The sequence below is a fragment of the Papaver somniferum genome, chromosome 8 (assembly GCF_003573695.1).
Source record: "Papaver somniferum cultivar HN1 chromosome 8, ASM357369v1, whole genome shotgun sequence".
Classification (NCBI taxonomy): Eukaryota; Viridiplantae; Streptophyta; class Magnoliopsida; order Ranunculales; family Papaveraceae; genus Papaver; species Papaver somniferum.
Window position 1 is genome coordinate 36478257 of NC_039365.1, and position 20723 is coordinate 36498979.

General features: G+C 35.9%; 1 protein-coding gene across 1 annotated transcript; it reads left to right on the forward strand.

The window, feature by feature from the left end:
• The first annotated feature begins 10645 nt into the window (after nt 1-10645).
• LOC113306521 (tubulin-folding cofactor D-like) lies at nt 10646-20354 on the forward strand. The gene is made up of 17 exons (XM_026555452.1): nt 10646-10888; nt 11498-12045; nt 12642-12744; nt 13052-13228; nt 13887-14066; nt 14740-14856; nt 15027-15131; nt 15436-15606; nt 15691-15906; nt 16093-16291; nt 16854-17059; nt 17134-17358; nt 17453-18019; nt 18097-18366; nt 18494-18538; nt 19281-19466; nt 19771-20354. Exons 1-17 carry the CDS (start codon nt 10652-10654, stop codon nt 20059-20061), a joined length of 3843 nt encoding a protein of 1280 aa, XP_026411237.1. The 5' UTR covers nt 10646-10651; the 3' UTR covers nt 20062-20354.
• The last annotated feature ends 369 nt before the right edge of the window (nt 20355-20723 follow it).

The following is a 20723-nucleotide window of genomic DNA, read 5'->3' on the forward strand; positions in this document are numbered from 1 at the left end:
CTGTTAACAAATATCGTCCAAGAAGAACTTTTGTTCTCTCTCCTATCAGAAATGGAGATAATATTAATCCTGATGTGAATCATTTATCTAGTGAAGAATGCAAATATGAGCAGATGGATGACAACCTAAGATTGATTATTGAGGGATATAAGGAAATCATCAACAAACTGTGTACTCCATCTAGATAATACTCTTCAGGTTAAAATCCTTACTATGTTTCATATTTTGATGATAGTAAATTTTATGATAATTTTTCTCATCATAAGAGTCTTCTTCCAAAGTACGGAAGAAAAGGGTTTAACCAAAAACAATATTCATTTGATGATCTAAAAGCTCATACTTGTGTCAATTGATCACAAGGTTGAAATCTCTCACACAAAATCCTGGTTGAGAGATATGCTCAGGTATATTTGTGTCAATAGTATTCTCGGATCCTCAAGCTATTTTCTTATCGTCTTTAGCATGAGTATCTTTGCAAAATACTTGCACAAGTATTTGTGTTTGCTGTGGTAATTTTTTTTTTTGCTCTTTTTGATTGTTTGGTTAAACAAGGTGCTACTCATGCACTCTAAAATTGCTTCTCTTTTGAGACTTTTTTTTGGACTCATTGTGATTTATTCATATTACAAAGAGTTTTCTGCAAAGTCGTGTGCATACGACTCTTGTTTTTCTTTCTGCAAAGTCGTGTGTATACGAATCGTGTGACTGGCGTGAATCAATTAAGGAAACCCTAAAATTCCTTCCCTAAGAAATCTTTTAAGTACCCGACCTATTGAGTTACGTAAGTCACGTACGCATACTCTAGGTTGTTTTCTAGGTTATCAAGAATGTATTCTTCTTCATCTCGCTATGGTGATTTTGCAAGGGGATTTCTTGAGAAAGGTTTTGGTTTCGAATCAAAAGGGAGGAAGAAAAGAACTCTTGTTGAAGATGGTGCACCTAATGCCTCATGCTACTATGCCTACTCACACCAAGATGTTGAGAATGAGGATATAGTTTCTGCTGAAGTGGTTCATGACTTTCTTAAATACTTTGAGGAAGCAAAACTGCAACTTGTTGATACAATGAAGGATCTTGATGCAGTTAGAATTGAGTTGAAAAAGGTTACTACTGACCTTGGTCTCATAAAGTCACATGCTAAAGAACTTCTCAATAAGGATATCTTCTCCGAAGACGCAGTTATGAATCATAAACTCAAAGGCCTCGAAACCCGTGAAGCTGGAGAACGTGAACCTTGATTAAACTTGATGTTTTTTTTTGTTATTTAGAAAACTTCTTAAGAGAATTTTTATTCTTTTTTTTTGTTTAAGAAGGACAACTAGGGTTTGGAATAGCCATTATTGTGAGTACACATAGTTGTGTCCAACGTTTTCATCTTCATGTTTTTAGATTTATTTTTTTGAATTCTAAAGTTGGTTTGGAAGATGATTTTTTTCTATGGTTTTATGTATTGCAATATGTTATCGGATATGTGTGTTTGCGTCCGTGAACTATTATTGTCCCATACGATGTCAAAAGTTATCTCGTTTATATGTCGATATGCAAGTATTGATACAAGTTCGATGAACTTTTGACAAACAAAAGTTAAGCCTATTATGTCATTTATTAATGGAAGATAGGTTAAAATCTTTTGTTTACGAGGATTATGTCTATTGTATGTCATTCTGCAAATAGTGATGGAAAATAGAATGAATCCTTGTATATTCAGTAGTACTGATATTTCCTGATCCATATTTTATGTATATACTGTGCGGCTCCATAAGTCTTCTTGTGTGAGCATTTCCAACTAAACTAATCATAGATACGTTTGTGGTTATTTTGGTTGTGTATTACGATTAAATTAATCATGGGTTCTCTTGTGATTAGTTTGATTGATAATTTTTGGATACAAAATCATTTCCTTATGGTTTTTTGGTATCCAAAGAAATCCTTATTTTCTCCTAAAAGTAAGGTCGCTCTTGTTGTTCTTTCGGGAATGACATCAAATGGGTAAGAGTTGTTTTGAACTTGCGCTTAATTTCCATATCTTTGTGGGGAGTGCTGCTGTGGAATATTTGAGGAGTTATCTTGTATCTTTATAAACTTCGTGATGAATGCATTTAGCTTTGGCTTTATTATTGCATCTAAACAAAGTTGATATGTACTTTTCTTTGGTCTTGAAGTGTCTCCATGAAAATTTCATTAGGATCTCGTTTTCGTACCTTTGCCAATTTTATTGACAAAAAGGGGGAGAATTAATAAGTAGTTCACACTACAAATACATATGGTTTTCGGATCATTATGTAAGGGGGAGTGGCTTTCGTGTTGAGATGAAGTATTGACTAAGGGGAGTGATACATATCACCATAGTATTGTTGTCGAAGTTTTGATATGAGAACTTTTATGTTGTGTAATAATACTATGACACTGTATAACAATGACTGAGAGCTTTTGTTTTCTCATTGTTATGGGCTACGGATATTCAACAACTATGATGATGAACTGAACATCTATGGAATCATGGGAGTACTTGGAAAAGACGAAGTTTTGAGTAATGTTGAAGCACCAAGGAGATCAAGCATGTGGACACAAGCTACAAAGTTTTATCTATTTTGTAATCCATATGTATTGATAGTTTTGTCACTAAAATTAACAAATGGGGAGATTGTTAGATCATTGCTCAGTCGAACTTGCATGCGTTGCTATCTCAAGCATGTTTGTCAATATTAGTGATCAAAACTATATGTCTTGATTTCTAGTTTACTTATGACTAAGTCTCGGTCTAGGATAGTTAAGTGTAGTTGAACTTCAGATTCCACGGCGATCATCTTACGAAGACGAAGAACTACTCGAGGAACAAGTGGAAATTCATCAAACTAAAAGGTATGTGGAGACTTGAACTTATCTATCACTCAAAAGTCTATTGTATCTCCTACTCTTGAGACAAAGTCGTATAAGTATGATAGTTTTCATACATACACATTTGTTATTTCGAGCCGAGTTTACTCGCCTATATTTTTATAGAAATATGTGTTGGTAAGATTTTGCTTTAACCATTTTCATCTTTACCCGTGACGAAAGTCATGATGACGTTTAAATCTTGAAAACAGATTTGATGACGATAGCCGTGAATAACAATTGTTATAACATTATAGAAGAATGTTTCAATGATTGAAATGTAAATTTGAGATTACCATCTATGAATATAAGAATATATAGTGTGTTCGCACATTAGTATATAAATCCATGTGCCGGAAACCAAGTGCATGCATATGTGTGCATGAGGTATTGATGAAGGAGACAGGTTGAGTACGCGTACCCGTACGCGTACCAGCAGAATTTTTCATACCGAAAATTTCTGCTGAGTTTGTAAGTTTTCAAACTAGTAAACCAGTCACCTTAGGTACGCATACCCGTACGCGTACCCACGGAAGTTTTCATACCAGAAAATTTCAGCTGAGTTTGTAAACCAAAGGCAACTCAAATCCAGTAGCTAAGGTACGCATACCCATACGCGTACCCAAGCTGGTTATTTCTCAAATCGGTAGTTCATGAACTTAAAACAATAAATTATAAGGAATGCAATCTTTGCAAATCGTGGGTATATTGTTCATGAATTGAGTCTGACTGTCTAGTTGATTCTCTTAGTTGTGGGTGAGATCAGCTAAGGGAATCAAGTGCGTAATATCCTGCTGGGACCAGAGACGTAAGGAGCGCATCTGTACCTTGAATCAGTGTGAGATTGATTAGGGTTCAACTACAGTCCAGACCGAAGTTAGTTTGTAGTAGGCTAGTGTTTGTAGTGGATTAATACATTGTGGTGTTCAATCTAGACTAGGTCCCGGGGTTTTTCTGCATTTACGGTTTCCTCGTTAAAAAAACTTCTGGTGTCTGTGTTATTTTTATTTCGTATTAATTTTTTTTATATAATTGAAATATCACAGGTTGTGCGTTGAGATCAATAAATTAGAATATCCAACCTTTGGCTGTCAATTTAAATTGATTGACATTTGGATATTGGTCTTTGGTACCATCCAAGTTATCTCTCTAGTATTTGATAAAGACTCGCAGATTTCTATTTGCTTGAGTATAGATCAAATCGAGAGATCGAGATATTAACCCTTTGATATACTTTTATCTAGATTGAGTCTGACTGTCTAGTTGATTCTCTAGAAATCATATTGGAGTTAGTTCATACAAATTTCTAATCGAAATATTGAGTGTGGTTGTTGTACCCCCGCTTTATCATATTGGTCTTCGGTCAAAAGAAAATAACATAGTCGGGGGAACACGGGGTTAGGAGCCACGGATTATTTGACGAATGGGTAACGTCGGTTACCACTTATGAATTATTGAAAAAATTTCAACTGTAAAATATTTAACTACATGCCCGACCTGTCTTTTTTTCAGCACCCGAAGTATCCTAAAAATCATGCTTTGGACTAGTGACAGAACTGCAATTCACTTCTCTTGCGGAAGGTTAATACATGAATTTCTTATAGAGATGCATAATTTTTGATGTGATTTTATGAATATAACCTTCATAAAAAATCCACCATCAACAAATGTGTTGAAAGATCATTTGCTTCCATGATGTCATTTTTCTTAGACTCGTACCTAGATGGTAATGATCTGAGAATCTTGCATATTATATCCTTTTCAGAAATAGTTTTTCTCAAAGATAAAAATGCATTTACAATCTCAGAGAGTTTGAAGTGGAAATCCTCAAACGTTTTTTTGTACGAAGGTTTTCCCAATTAGAAGTGAGAGTCTGAAGTCTAGCTTCTTTTTGTGATATATTACCTTCAAATATAATCTCAAGACTATCCCAAGCATCCTGGGATGTTTGACACTTGGATGCATGATGTTGAAGGTATCGGCTTACCGCATGTATTATGGCATTCAATTCATCTGAATTCTGATTGACAAAAACCTTTTCTTCATTAGTGTACTAGTCTAAGTTCTTAAACTCAGTTTCTGAATTTACACTTTCAGTCGTACGTATCCGTCGACAACTAATACCCAAGTATTAAAGTCACGACATTGAAGAAAAGACTTTATAACATACTTCCACCAAGATAGTTGGTACCATCAAATATTGGCACTATGTTAACTGAACTCGATTCGTTTGAACCCAAATTTATTATCTTAGTAGGTTGGATCGCACCAAACACAAATTTTTAGATCTTATCGTGTTTGCCTGCTTTGATACCAATTGAAATTACAGGGGTAACGAGTACACTACAATCTTTTCGATATCAACCTACTAAAGAAACACCTTGTATAATCTAATACAGACACGAATTGTAAAGGATATTACTTAAACAAGATGTACACTTGGTATATAACGTAAGTTCAAACAAAGTGTCGATTAACGTACAGATACATTTATACTTTAATTATAAATAAAAAACAATATAATGTGGAAGTAAAGTAAATCACACGACACACAAGATTTTGTTAACGAGGAAAACTGCAAAGTAGAAAAACCCCGGACCTCGTCCAATTTTAAATGCTCTCGAATTAAGCCGCTATAAAAATTGACCACAACAACTTCGTATATTTAAGGACAAGTAAACTAACTCTAAGTTATTCAGTTCCTTCAATATCCCTGTGCCTACAACAAAATTTGGTTTACGCACGTGAAACCCATGATAGAGTCCACTATCTCAAGTCGCTTCACATGCTGTGAATACTTCAGCAACTCAACTCCTTTGGATCATAGTCCGAAACTAAAAAAGACTAACCTTTTTGTTAACTTCTCTATCAATCTCCTAGATCAACAAGTTAATCAGAGATAAGTTGAGTACAAAGGTTCTTCCGTTTAATCAATATAAACTCCTTTGTCGGTTCACAGATCAACTAAGATAAAGACTGTAGAAATAATCATTCTTACATTTATCAAATTAGATCTCAAATATAATCAACTAAATAACTTGCCGATCTATACAACAACCAATCATCTGTGAAAAGTAGATTATTAATAGACGGTGAGTTACCACCTGCTACTTTAATGCCAACAACAGTTTTGTCTTCATTGGCTTTAGTAAGATGCATGGATAAGAATTTCATATCCATGATGAATAAGTATGGTGAAAGTGGATCACATTGACTGATACCCGTAGTAGGATGAAAATTTAGAGCAAGGTGAACCATTTAGCATGATAGATATGGCAGTGGTGCTGATACACTGATATACCAAGTTGAAAAAATCATCACTAAATCTAAAACAAGTAAGTACCTAGATTAAGAAATTCTATTCTAGCATGTCAAAGGCTTTGGAAATATCCGGCTTGAGTGCCATCCAACCTTTTCCACCTATATTTTTCTTCATAGATTGAATGATTTCTTGTGCAATAATGGTGTTATCATTGATCGTCCTCCCTGAGACATATGCTGTATGGAAAGGAGAAATGATGTTATCCATAACCGGATTCGATCTGCTTACCAAGATTTTTGAGATTATTTTGTAGGAGGTATTACATAATCCAATTGGCCTGTAGTCAGCTGTAACAATTGCTTTCTTCTTCTTGGGGTATTAAGAAAATATAAGTTTTGTTTATCTGCTTTAAAATGTGCTTAGTTTGAAAAAAATTTGAACCATCTTGCAAACATCATTCCCTACAATCTCCCGTTGGCTTTTATAGAACCCTGCTGGGAAACCCTCTAGACCCGGAGCAATCCAATTTTCCATAGATTTTAAAAAATCATGAATTTCCTGTGAATATGGAATACTAAAAAGATTAGTGTTGTCCTAAGCTGAAACAATTGTGGGCAAAACCATGAAGAGACCCTCATCAATAGTAAGAACTGTGAAAGTACTAATATTCATGAAATAAACAGAAAAATGAGCAGTTATCTCCTCTCTATTTTGAATCCAGTTGCCACTTTGGCTTGAATGACATCAATGTTGTTTCTTGCTTTTTTCCGGTTGATTTTAGCATGAAATAACTTGGTGTTATAGTCATGTTCCTTGAAGAAAGTTACAATTGACTTTTGTTGATAAAAGTCAGTTATTCTTTTGTGCCATTTGCTGAGATACAAAATTAACTGTTATTATTTGATTATGAACTTCAGTGCTAAGAGGTAGATTCTGCAAACCTTTAAGATATGATTGTAAAATGTCAACCTGCTGATTAATATTGTTGAAATGCTCTCTATTCTATTTAGAGAGTGCTCGCCTAGTAGAATTTATTCTTTGTACAAATTGGAAACCAGGCGAACCACTAACAAATATATCCCAAGCTTTAGCCATTTCATCTGAACAAGTGCTATTATTAAGCCAAGTAAAGAAAAAATTGAAAGAAATCCAAAATTTATTCTGGGAGCAATCAGTTACAAGAAGAATATGTGAATGGTCACTTCCTAAATGATTTAGGTGTAACAGTTTAGAGTCAGGGTAATGGATACTACAATCCCCATTTCCTAGTGCATGTCAATCCTAGATTACTACTGCTCCAGGTAAAATATTTTCCTATGAAACCTAGATCTTCTAGCCCACAATCATTTATTACACTGTTAAACCATCCGTTACAAGATGATCATTATTATCCGAGGAGTTTGTACGATGAAGGTTCAAGTCTCCTAGGACTAACCAAGGCTAAGAAATATTTTCTCATATAGTATTGATATCTGATCACTGCTATTTTTTCCTAACATAACCAATTCGGACATACACACATGTTAATAAGAATTATGGCATGCTAGGATCAAATTGAATATAATATGAAATATATTATTATCAGCAAGTAAAACCGTTTTTCATAATAAAACTAATATACCCGATCGTCCAACCAGGTCAATAACAACATTATCGGGGAATTGATAACGAGATAAAAGAAACACCTTTTGTTTAACTAGTGTAGTTTCGCAAAGGAAAACAATGTCTGGTTTTGGGTTCTTATTAGATTTTCCAGGTAGTCTATAGTGACAATGTATTTAAATGCCTGAACGTTCCAAGACAAAATTCTCATACCGAGAGTTGGACTATAAATTAAAAAGCATAGTTAAAGAAAACAGAGATTCCAAAAACCTTGATGGAAACCAAAGTAAAAAGCGAAGAACTAACTAGATAGTGATGGTTAGAAATCAATATAAAAAGGAGAGAACGAGAAATTACCAAGATTATATGATTCCCTTGCTAATTTGGAGAGTTAATATGGGACAATCTGATGAGGTACCATCTCCATTCATTTGAGCTCCCTCCATACATACTATGTGGTTGTGGTTCACAAGTATAACATTTTTGTATGTATGAGATGCATAAGTGATCATAAGAGTATTGTGTTCATTCTTCTTGAAGTTAGATTCATGGTATTATCTTCTAGATCTCTTGCTACTTCTAGTGTCTGATATTCCATTATCTTCTGAGTTATTCACAAGTCTAGGTTTTTCTTTCTTCTTACAGTGCAATGCATATTATTCGTCTGTCATTACTTATTGATTTAATTCAGCAACAATTCTAGCACAGGTTACTGCATATCATGATCAACAGTGTAACAGTCTGCGGAAAGGATGTGTGGCTGTCTTTCCCAGTGATACCTGACCCACACTGCTTTCCCGACATTATTGTTCCATCATTCTCCAATTTCTAGAGGTTTATTTAACTTCATTTCCGCCCTGGTTACAATCTCATTTGTCCATCCTGGTTTACATTTTTCCGATTCAACTTTTATTTTCTTACCCAAATTCTTAATTGCTTCATCAATGATTGAAACATTGCGGTATTCAATCATTAGCTTCATGAACTTCAGATTCCACTGTTGTGTTGTGAATTTCCAATTTGGTATCGCAATTTTTGCTGTATACTTTTGCAAACTTAACATACACTTGTTTTATATCTTCACATTCTTCATCAGTTTTTAGTTAAAAAACATAAAAAAGATTTATCCATGTACCTGATTCCCTTTCTTTTATATTGTCTCCATAGCAAGTTGATTTCTTTTGTAACTATTACTGTAGGTACTGGATTAACATACATAATCTTGCCAATGAGACATGCAGAACACTCATCCGCAATAGATTTAAGAGCTTTTGCTGAACCAAGAGCCTTCCTAGGTTATTTTGGTGGTTGATCATTGATGCTTGTAGTTTCAGTGATTCTAGAGATTTGGTTTGCTGAGTATGAAGACATGATTTCTAATCAATGCCATCATGAGAAAGTATGAAGAATCTCTTTGATACCATACTTCCAAAAACCTTGAAATATATGCAGAAAGAAATTAGGGTTTTGAAGAAGCTGTGAAAATATTAAGGTCTTCTGTTTCCTGAAATATCGATACGATATGTTTTCAAAATTAAATGAATATTTTCCAAATGCATGATTGGCTCCGGTTAAAGTGATTTCATAAGGAGTAAGCAACTGATTCCTTAAAAAATGGTACTGACTAGGAAGATTAGAGGCAGAAAAGGGAATTTGCCATACTGGACGAGTAGTACTTGATCTGATAATGATGATATATATTTGTGTCATACTGATAGGAATCACCACGGAGTGAACGGGCAGCAAACTGCAATACTCGAGAATATCAGAAAGAATACCTTAATTCATAATTTAAAACTCTCCATAATCGAGTAAAGGAAACCTGCAATAAAAATTAAGCCTCCATTAGAGACAAATCACATGATAGAAAAATAAATATAGAGAAAATATTTTGAACGTAATTGAGAGTGATGAATCCAATTAAAAGGACTGACTTTCGCAAAAGAGAGAAAAGATAATAATCAAAACCGTAGAAGGATTAAACAAAACCTTTAGAAATAGTTATGAACAAAGAGAAGATGGAAAGTAAAACATGCTAAACAAGATTAACTAATAAAACAAAGATCAAATATAACAAGAAGATTGAAAAATAAATAAATTATGATACAATTTTAAACAAAATTATCCAACTCATGTCATCAGTTCGCAAACTACGCGGCACACAATGTGAATTTCTCCTCTTCGAAGTTGTACATGCAACTCAAGACTTTACTTTTCCATGCGTACTAATATCCCTTTGGCTGTTAAACAAGTCTAACATGTGTTTGATGATCATTTGTTTGAATATCGACAACAACTTGTCACTAGTGATGGCCCCGGTTTTGGGCCTTTACAACTTTATTTGGCTACATTACCTCTCCGAGACGGAGGGCTAGGAATGTACATCATGTCACATAAACACCTACAACTTTCTTGCGTCTTGGGCTCAAACAAAGACCTTACAAGATAATTTTTTGCGGAATGATGGAGTGACTGATATTTGCACCTCCTTTCAATGTGCACTCGAGCAATACATCCAGGTTTGTGGTTTCATGTCTTTTCTCTTCTGCATCGACGACGTTGCACCCCTCTTATGAGTATCTTGGCAGCCCCATACTGCGAGGCGATAAGAAAAATATGCCAACCAACAATTTAATTTAGGAAGGAATTTAAAACATCATACATTTTAATATGGTAATCGATCATACGTGAATTTTATTTTTTTATTCTAAACTGGGTCCACTCGGAATATCGCTCTGATACTCAAATAAGCTATAGCCAAGCCAAAAGCACCATCATAGTGCTTGGCCTTGCACGGTTTCTTCTGGCCCGGCACTTACTAAAATAGAGAGTAAGGTCTAGTCGCCATAGTAAACAGACTTGAATCAAACTGTTCACTTTGTTTTTCTCATTCTCCCAGTCGAAATAATAATGGCAACCAAAGAAGAAGTAGTAGAAGTAGAAGAGCAAAAATCCCTAGCGAAGACAACGACAACAATGGAGATGTTAATAGGATCAAATGATGAAGATGATGAACATGATTCTTGTGAATTAGTTCTTAAAAGATATTTTCTTCAAGAATGGAAACTCGTTAAATCTCTTCTTGATGATATTATTGCTAATGGTCGTGTAGTTGATCCTTCTGCTGTTAACAAGATTCGATCCATTGTAAGCCCATTTCTTCAGTCTCTATCTCATTTCATCACAATTTACTTTGTTTTGGAACGTTATAGGTATTTGATTGTAGAACTATTTGTTAGTCGAGAGAAATTGAAACGGGTTGCTGATTATTTCGGAAGTTTTGTATAAACTAGGGTTTCACTATTGAACTCAATAAATGGGCATTTTAATTTGCTGAAATGGTTGGGATAATTTGTCAATTGAGAGCTAGTTTGTCTTTGTAGCTCGTATTCGGCTACATTGTTTAGGTGTGGACGTAGGATGCTGATGTAGATTTGTTTTGGAAGCAATATTCTGTAGATGTGTAAGAAGAATTTGTTGATCTATGAGTTTAACATGGGTAGTCTTGTGTTAATTGACATTGTGGACCTATGTCTTTCTTTTTTCTTTTTTTTTTTCTTCAGATTTTTTAGTGTAAGTAATATATTTGCGGCTAGGTTTCTGAAAGTGAATAGCTTTAGAGATTGGAGGTCCATGTAATGGATGGCGTACTAACATGCTCTCCCTCTTAGATTCTTTTAGGTTAAAATGCTTTGTGTGCACAAGTAAATCTGCTTTACATTCTTCACAATTTTGACTGGGTTCTTTGTTGTGCAGTTGGATAAGTATCAACAGGAGGGTCAACTTATCGAGCCTTACCTAGAGATCATTATATCTCCGTTGATGTTTATAGTTCGATCTAAAACAGTTGAACTCGGAGTAACATCTGATGAAATTGTTAAAGTAATCAAGCCTTTGTGCATTATTATTTATACCCTGGTTACAGTCTGTGGATACAAGGCAGTTACAAAGTTTTTCCCACATCAAGTCTCTGATTTAGAGCTTGCTGTTTCTCTTTTGGAGAAGTGTCATCACACAACTGGTGCCACATCACTGCGACAAGAAAGTACAGGAGAGATGGAGGCAAAATGTGTCATACTTCTATGGCTTTCTATACTTGTGTTGGTTCCTTTTGATATCTCTTCCGTGGATACCAGTATTGCAAATACGGATGATTTAAGTGGACTTGAGCCGGCCCCTCTGGTCCTTCGGATATTGTCTTTCTCCAAGGATTATCTCTCAAGTGCAGGTCCCATGCGCGGAATAGCTGGCTTGTTGCTCTCAAGGCTTCTAACACGTCCAGACATGCCAAATGTCTTCACCAGGTTTCCCTCAATTTTCGTTTAATACTTTAATGTGCATGTCAGACTTGATTTAATTTCAATAGAATGAGTAAGCTACATACTGAATTCCATGAAATCTGATGGACTAGGAATACAAGATACACATACGCGTATCCATTTAAGATGATTCCATAGTTTCTCATTGCCAGTGAAGAAACCGTCAAGTGATTAACGCTTTCTAGCTTACACACTTGAAATTCATATTGACTGGTGCATTCTAATAAACTACTTTAAGACAGGAAGTGATGATCCTTTGTCTTGTTTAACGAGAATCCATTTGGTTCTTTGAAAGAGAGAAGTATAGTTAGTTGCTTGGATACACGGGTCCAAGAGGAGTCTATCCTTTGGTCTTTAACTCTTTATGGTATATTTGATTGTATGTGATATCGACATTGGGGGTTCAGCTAAAATGATTTGGCAGGATATCTTCCTGCTTCTTACGTAATGAAACATGTTTGCACCTGTCTTGGAGCCTGTAATGCTAGGTAGAAGTTATGGGTTGTGATTTATCTTAAAGAATGTCGTATATTGCTCACTCTTGCTCTCTTTACATATACTCTTCTTTCTTTTTCTTCCAGCTTCATCGAATGGACACATGAAGTCCTGTCTTCCGTCACAGACGATGTTACCGATCGATTTCGACTACTTGGAGTTGTGGAAGCACTAGCAGCCATATTTAAGGTTTAATTTAAAGGTTTTCAGCATTATATAGCCATGCCTATTTTCATTACAAAAATTTACAATGCAAATCAGCTGGCCAAAACGAACAAACAAGAGACTGTCACATTTTTAAGAATCTCCGCACTGTTAATAGTACATAGAAATCTGACAATTCAAAGTTCTTCACCCTCTCATCTCATGAGTTTTTAGTTGTGTTGCTTTCTATTACTGTTACTCTGCTCCTCATTCATCCATAATATCCGGATTACATTTACTCGTGGAAACTCATCTATATGGGTTTTCTTCTTTCTTTTGCATTCATATGCAGGCTGCAAATAGGAAGGGTTTAGTTGATGTAGTGCCAATTGTTTGGAGTGATACTTCAGCCTTGATGAAGTCCAGTACCGCCACTAGGAGTTCTTTGCTTCGGAAGTTGTTGGTGAAATTAACACAACGTATTGGGCTTTCTTGCCTGCCCCAACGTTCTCCATCATGGCGTTATATGGTTAGAAAAATATCTAATAATCTTCCTCTTCACTCATTATGATTTATTGTCATTTTCTATTTCTATATTACTCCTGGAGATCCTTCAGCTACGCCATATTAATTTTTCATCCTTTTCTTCCTTATTGTATTTTGACCTTAGAAAATTTATTTGTTTATATTTATGATATACAACAACCCTTGCATGCATGGTGTCTAATATCATATATGAAGTTCTATAGATTTTATGTGCCACTTCACTGGAACCGCAAATCATTGGACCTACCTCAGAGATATATGGAACCCTATATGACAAATATCAGACAGTCAACTTTAATCTCAAAACTTGCACCATACTGGGAAAATAGGAAAGGAGTGGTCAAAGTATGCCACTCTATGTCTTCTCTTCTCTGTTCAAATCTTTTATTCAGGAAAATTAACACATCACATCTCTATTACATGCCTTTATACTGCTATTTTATTACTAATTCAAGGACACTGCCCATATCAGTGCTTTAAACTTTTTTTTATCCTGTTCTTCTCTCATTTTTGAGTGTTTATTTTTTATTTTTGATTAGGAGATTATACTAGGTGTTCGTAAAAAGACATGTGCAGCAAAAGATTTATGTTGTTAATATTAAACTTTTCAGTTGCGTCTAACCTATTTACTTATGAAACAGGTGAGCAACACCTCTTTGGGAAAGCAAGCTTCCGTAAAAAACAACCAATGCAATCAAGGTCTAGATGCAAACTTATGTAATTTGGAATCAAGTGCAAGTTGTCTGCCTGAAGAAGATATGGATGTTCCAGAAATCTTAGAGGATATAATTGAGCTGCTATTATCAGGGTTGAGAGATATGGTATGTAAGAAAGATGCTATTACCATTGCATAGGTTAGGTTGCATACTTGTGCCTTTTAGTTCATTCTCTTTGGAGTGTTTGGGTCTTATCTAATAGACTAATTGCCACGTGTTAGGTTGATGGTTGACCGCTACATTCTGTAGTCGTTGGATTTTTGTCTTCCGTAGATGTCCGACCCTATGTTAGGTTTTGCCAATGTATAAGTGGGTTACGAGTTTTGCTTGTACATATTAAATGTTTCATTGACTTTGGAAATAGATTTTCTCGTTCGGACATTGTTTGTTGTTCGAATGAGCACTATATCTCATTTGATCTTAAGGAATAAGTTATGGATCATTCTTAAAAGGAAAGACCTAGCTTTTACTGGTTAGGCTTGCATGCAAGGCTTCTTAAGTAAAGTAAATTATATATATGTGATGAAAAGTACAAGGGGGATGCATGACACTCATTTGGAATATTTTTCTGTGCATAGTGCAAACAATAATGATAAAGTTGGTGTTAAACTCTTAATCACAGAATATATCTTTTTAGTATCCAAAAATGCCAGTTGTGCCTTTAGGTCCTGCTGGCATCATAAACTCAGCCTACAAATATTGTATCTGGTTTCTTAATAATTTGTATAAATTGACAGTGTGTGTGGTTATATAATCTGAAGTTACTGTTACTATTCAGGACACTGTTGTGCGATGGTCTGCAGCAAAGGGTATAGGACGAACAACTGCACGTCTAACGTCTGCGCTTGCTGATGAAATCCTATCATCTGTGCTAGAGTTATTTTCACCAGGCGAGGTTTGCTATAGTACCTCTTTCTTGTTCAATGGCAGTAAGTCATGTCATTTTGCTACGGGTACTCATGGTTAACATCAGCAGAATAATCCAGTTTCCCTGTAAGCCTTTTGGCATATGTGCTAGCCAATGAGGTCTTAAACTTTAGCTAACTTTGTCAGTTGGGTTTATAGGGAGATGGTTCATGGCACGGAGGTTGCTTAGCATTAGCAGAGCTGGCTCGGAGAGGTTTGCTTTTGCCTGTTAGTCTTCCTAAAGTTGTTCCTGTTATTGTAAAGGTAAAAAGGCTTTCATCCTTTTTGAATACTAGTCCATATCTTGCAGTTAAAACTAAAAGCAAATGCTTTCCGGTTTTCCCTTTGAACACCTGGTTGGCTCTCGTCTATCTCTTTGCTTGCTCTTTTGAGTTTGGCTCTTACTTTATAGATCATTTCTACCTCCGTATCTCATCAACCCTCGTAAACTTTTGGGAGACTTTCTTTGTTCCTTCCTAGTTGAACCTTTTCTATTAGGATAAGCTTGCTGTTTACGGCACCTGAGTTTCATAGTAACACGGCCTTATGAAGTGTACAATTTTGTCAGGCATTACATTATGATGTCCGAAGAGGTCCACATAGCATTGGATCTCATGTTCGAGATGCTGCTGCATACGTTTGTTGGGCCTTCGGTCGTGCATACTATCGTTCTGATATGAAAAGCATTCTGGAACAGCTTGCCCCGCACCTTCTAACTGTTGCATGCTATGATCGTGAGGTGGTTAATTCTTTTCTCTCCCAACTTTTGCCTACCCTATTTGTTAATTTTCAGTTGGAGATCTTATATCCTCATGTTTATTAGGTAAATTGTAGACGAGCTGCCGCGGCTGCTTTTCAGGAAAATGTTGGAAGACAAGGAAGTTTTCCGCATGGAATTGACATAGTGAATACGGCGGATTATTTTTCTCTATCTTCACGTGTAAACTCGTATCTTCTTGTTGGTGTATCTATTGCTCAGTATAAGGAGTATCTTCATCCCTGCATCGAAGAACTGTTGGACAGCAAAATCTGTCATTGGGTATGGTCTAAAGCTCATTTAACTTCTTTTTTTCTATGTCTTTGTCTCTGCCTTCTTCTTCTTCTCCTTTTTTTTTTCTAAAAAAAATTTGGAGGTTCAATTTTCGTGAAACTGCAGAATCGTTTGTGTGGTATTTTCTCATACTGTTTTTTTAATATCTAACTCAAACAAATTTGACATATCCAGGAGAAAGGCTTGAGAGAACTGGCATCAAAAGCCATGTCCTCTCTTGTAAAATATGAACCTCAATACTTTGCTGATTTTGTTCTTGAGAAATTGATCTCTTGGACTCTGTCATCTGATTTGTGCATGCGGCATGGTGCAACTTTAGCTGCTGGGGAGCTTGTTTTGGCTCTGTACTCATGTGATCTTATACTTTCCACTGGTTGGTATCTTAGTCTTCTCGTTAAACTCGTGATTCACCATATACAGAATGATTTTTTATATTTTGTTCTTGTTACTAAGTAACATCATAAATAATCTACTATAGTTTTTATTCTTTACCATCTCTTCTGGTTAGTAGTACTGCAAAACTACACCTTACTGCCTAGCCAACATGAAAATGTTCCTGTCTCTCGATTTTTGTGGGGGCAATCTTCTCATAGTTTCAATCATCCTCACACTTAACACACTCCAATACTTGACTCCCTGAAAATTTACAATAATATGGTTGGCTCAAAACAGAAGAACTTCAACGAGTTCTTTAAATTATTCCTTGGATCATCTCTATATCGGCCTCATGGTCATGTGTGCATAATATTAACGTGCGTCGGCTTCATTGTCATTCTTAATTGTGCTTTGCGACTGTAACCAAGATGATCTAACCTCAGTTGTCAGAAATAGTGAGATTATGAGCATGCCTCATTTGCGTGTCTTTCTTTTTAAGCATTACCCATTGCAGTTAGCGTACTAGTGCAAGCTCATCAATGTTTTCTTCCTACGCACAGATAAGCAAAAATCTGTTGCTGGTGTGGTTCCTGCTATTGAGAAAGCACGCCTTTATCGCGGGAAGGGGGGAGAAATTATGCGTGCTGCTGTTTCCCGGTTCATTGAATGCATCTCTATCGCCCACATACGTTTACCAGAGAAAATAAAGCAAAGCTTGCTTGATACCCTAAACGATAATTTGCGACATCCCAATGCTCAAATACAGGTGCAAATTTGTTTGATTCTGATATATTTGGCTGTATCTGTGACTATACCAGGATCCTAATATATTATATACAGAATACTGCTGTTGCAGCCTTTAAGCACTTTGTTCCAGCGTATTTTGTCTGTACTGATGATGGCGGTCCAAAGGATATAACATTAAAATATCTGAAACTCTTAAAAGATCCAAATGTTGCTGCTAGACGAGGATCAGCATTGGCTATGGGTGTTTTACCTTTTGAATTTTTGGCTACAAAGTGGAGGGCGGTGATATTGGAGCTTTGTTCCTCTTGTGCAATAGAGGTCTATATTCTATTATTTATTTTTTGTCATATGAGCATTTTCACCTTGAGATTATCAAGTGATTTTTAATATGCTGAGCCGTTTAAAAATGCAGGATAACCCTGATGATAGGGATGCTGAGGCACGTGTTAATGCCGTCAAAGGTCTTGTATCAGTATGTGAAACCTTAACCAAGGAAAGAAAAGTTTCCTTCTTCAAGTCTACCGAGGAGGACAGATCTTTGTATCTGCTGATCAGTAATGAAGTGATGCAGACTTTATTTAAGTCTCTCGATGACTATTCTGTAGATAACAGAGGTGATGTGGGTTCCTGGGTTCGTGAAGCAGCTATGGATGGGCTCGAAAGATGCACCTATATTCTTTGTGAGAAAGAATCAATTGGATCCCCAAGAAATACAGTTGAAGTTGAATCTGTGTCAGATACAGTTGATCCTGAAGTGAAAAGTAATGAACCAAAGGTCCCACTTTTCGGCGAAAGTCATGCAACTTGTTTAGTTGGTTCCATTGCAAAGCAAGCTGTAGAGAAGATGGATAAATTAAGAGAAATAGCCGCGAAGATTTTGCAAAGAATTTTGTACAATAGCAACATCTTTATACCCTGTATACCTTACAGGGAAAAGCTAGAAGAAGTTATTCCTAATCAAGGAGATCTACAGTGGGCGGTGAGTATATTTCTGACTCCATTTAATGTGTTTGGTGAATTTCTTCTGTTAACAAGTTGTTCTTCACTTTTATGCAGGTGCCCACTTTTTCATACCCACGCTTCCTACAGTTACTTCAGTTTAATTGTTACAGCAAATATCTGCTCTCTGGTTTAGTTATCTCCATTGGTGGACTGCAAGATTCTTTACGGAAAGCATCACTTGCAGCTTTGCTAGACTATCTACAAGTTACAGAAACCGGAAAGAATGATAAGAAAAGCTCCAGAGAATATGATCTTTGTATTAATCTCGTTTGGGTTCTTCAACAATTCAAGAGATGTGACAGAGTTATTATACCCACCTTGAGGGTAAGCTACTTCATAAGCTGTTGATTTATTTTGTACTTTAGGGCTAGCTACACAAAGCCAACTCTTCTTTATGTTTATCAGATTACTCTCTGCTGGCTGCCTAATCTTGATAATACACTTTTTACAGGTTATCGAGATTCTTTTCAGCAAAATGCTTTTCTTGAATATGGAGGTTAGTTGACTCAACATACCCAATCAGTTTATATGAATACTGTGTAGTTTTTTCTCCTTGCTTTTCATATCTTTAGTTCAGGAGATCAGTCCATTCATATGATGCAGTGATGTCAGCGATTTATATATAGGCTTAATTTATGATAGGAACCACATTCTTGTTCTCGTGTTGTCTCCCGTATAAGTTCTTCTTGCATGTAAAATAATCATCGTCCTGATCACATAGGCATGTAACAATTAGTTCAGCATTCTTGTAACTCGAGTGACTCGCCACCATTAGGCATAACAAACTTTGTACATGTTACCAGAAACTTATGAAGATCTCCAACGTGATTCAAGCAGTTGCTGTGAATTTAGATATGCTGATTTATAGGATATATCCCATCATTTTGAATTTTTAACCAAAATCATGTTCCGTTGTATGCATATATTACATAAATTGAACATGAGATATGAAGCTCCTTTGGCTCATTTAGGTCTGTTTCTTGTTTGAGAAAATGAGCAAACGTATCTGTTACATGAGTTACCTCCCTGGGGCTGAACTTAGGATGCTTAGTTTTGTTTGAAATTTCAAGTACTAAAGTGAGTTAGTGGTATTTTGTGGGGCAGTTCACATCCATTTCTCTGGTCATCTTTTTGTTTGTTTGTTTAGTACGTAGTTAAGAATTGGTCAGCGAGTCAAATTTGTTTGCAAGATTCTATAGTGATCTACTATTGACACACTTTATATAAATGACAAAAAGGGCCACGCGCGGGACTTTTGTGCAAGTGTTTTGGATTCCCTGGTTGTCGAGTTAAAGAATTCGAAGGACTTCTCCAAATTATGCACAGGAATATCTATTCTTGGATATATCGCTTCCATTTCGGATCAGATTAATTATCAGGCATTCTCTCAGCTTCTTACCTTTCTTGGCCACCGTTACCCCAAGGTTCGTGAGCATACATTATGAAACATTTTACTCTTTACTTCAAAGATTACGCCAATTGTTAAGTTTTGATGTTTGGGGTGTTAGCCTTTGATGACGGGCTAAGATTGTGATTTCTTTTCCAAACCAATCTATTGGACATTGTGCCTCAAAACAGTTCTCTCGCTGTTTAATTATGAAAATATGCATCTCAAACCCGAATTGCGAGGTTCACAGTATGTAGAAGGCTTACATAGATGCCCCCTTAATTTTAACCATTGCCTCGACATAATAAGCATGGTTCTTCTGTTGTCTTTTTTCCTTCCAGATACGGAAGGCTTGTGCTGATCAGGTTTATCTGGCCCTCCTTCAAAATGCAAATGTTATCGCAGAGGACAAAATGGAGAGAGCACTTGAAATTGTTTCAGAAAGCTGTTGGGAAGGTGATATACAGGAGACAAAGCAGCAAAAGTTACAATTATTCGAAATTGCTGGAATAGAAATTGGGTCACAATTACAAACTTCAAACAAAGAATCAAAAAAGGACGGTGAAAGGAAGAGATCAGTAGCGGATGAAAATGCATCATACTCCTCATTAGTTGATTCATCAGGCTTTTAAGCCACAAAAATTTGTAACCTGCTTTTAAAGTTTGTTAATGATCTTAGTTCCTGGGCCCTGGAAGTAAAGTATCTGACCTTCAAAATTTTGGATTTACATAATTTTCAATGTACCATTACTGTATTTAATATCTTGTCTCAATATTTCTTTTGTGTATTAGTTGGACGGGTCTGTTGAAAAAATCCCTGCAAACTTTTCACGTTCAGGGTTTGCATAGGTTTAACGTATCGCCAATGTACTCAATTTGTTGTCTCCATTTTACTTGTATAAGATGAACGGATCTGTGGATTAAATACCTGCAAAATATTCACACATAGAATGTATCGGCTATGTACTCAATTTGTTGTCTCGATTTTCTTGTTATTAGTCGGACGGAAAAAATCCCTCACCACCAACTTCAGGGACAGCTCTATATTTCACCGTGAATCAGACCTCCCACAAAATGAATGCAGTGAATATTTTGAAGCACAAAAACAGAAGAAAAATCAACATGATTTTGTTGTTTATTACGTAGCCCCAAAATTAATGAATAGAGCCCACAAAATACGTTGTTTCCGATCTGATATCGCAATATTCAAGTGTAATAAATGCCACATCATTTGGCGGGAGAGTTTAGGCGGGAGAATCTTACCACGTGGGATGCCAAGTCAGATTTGGCGCCC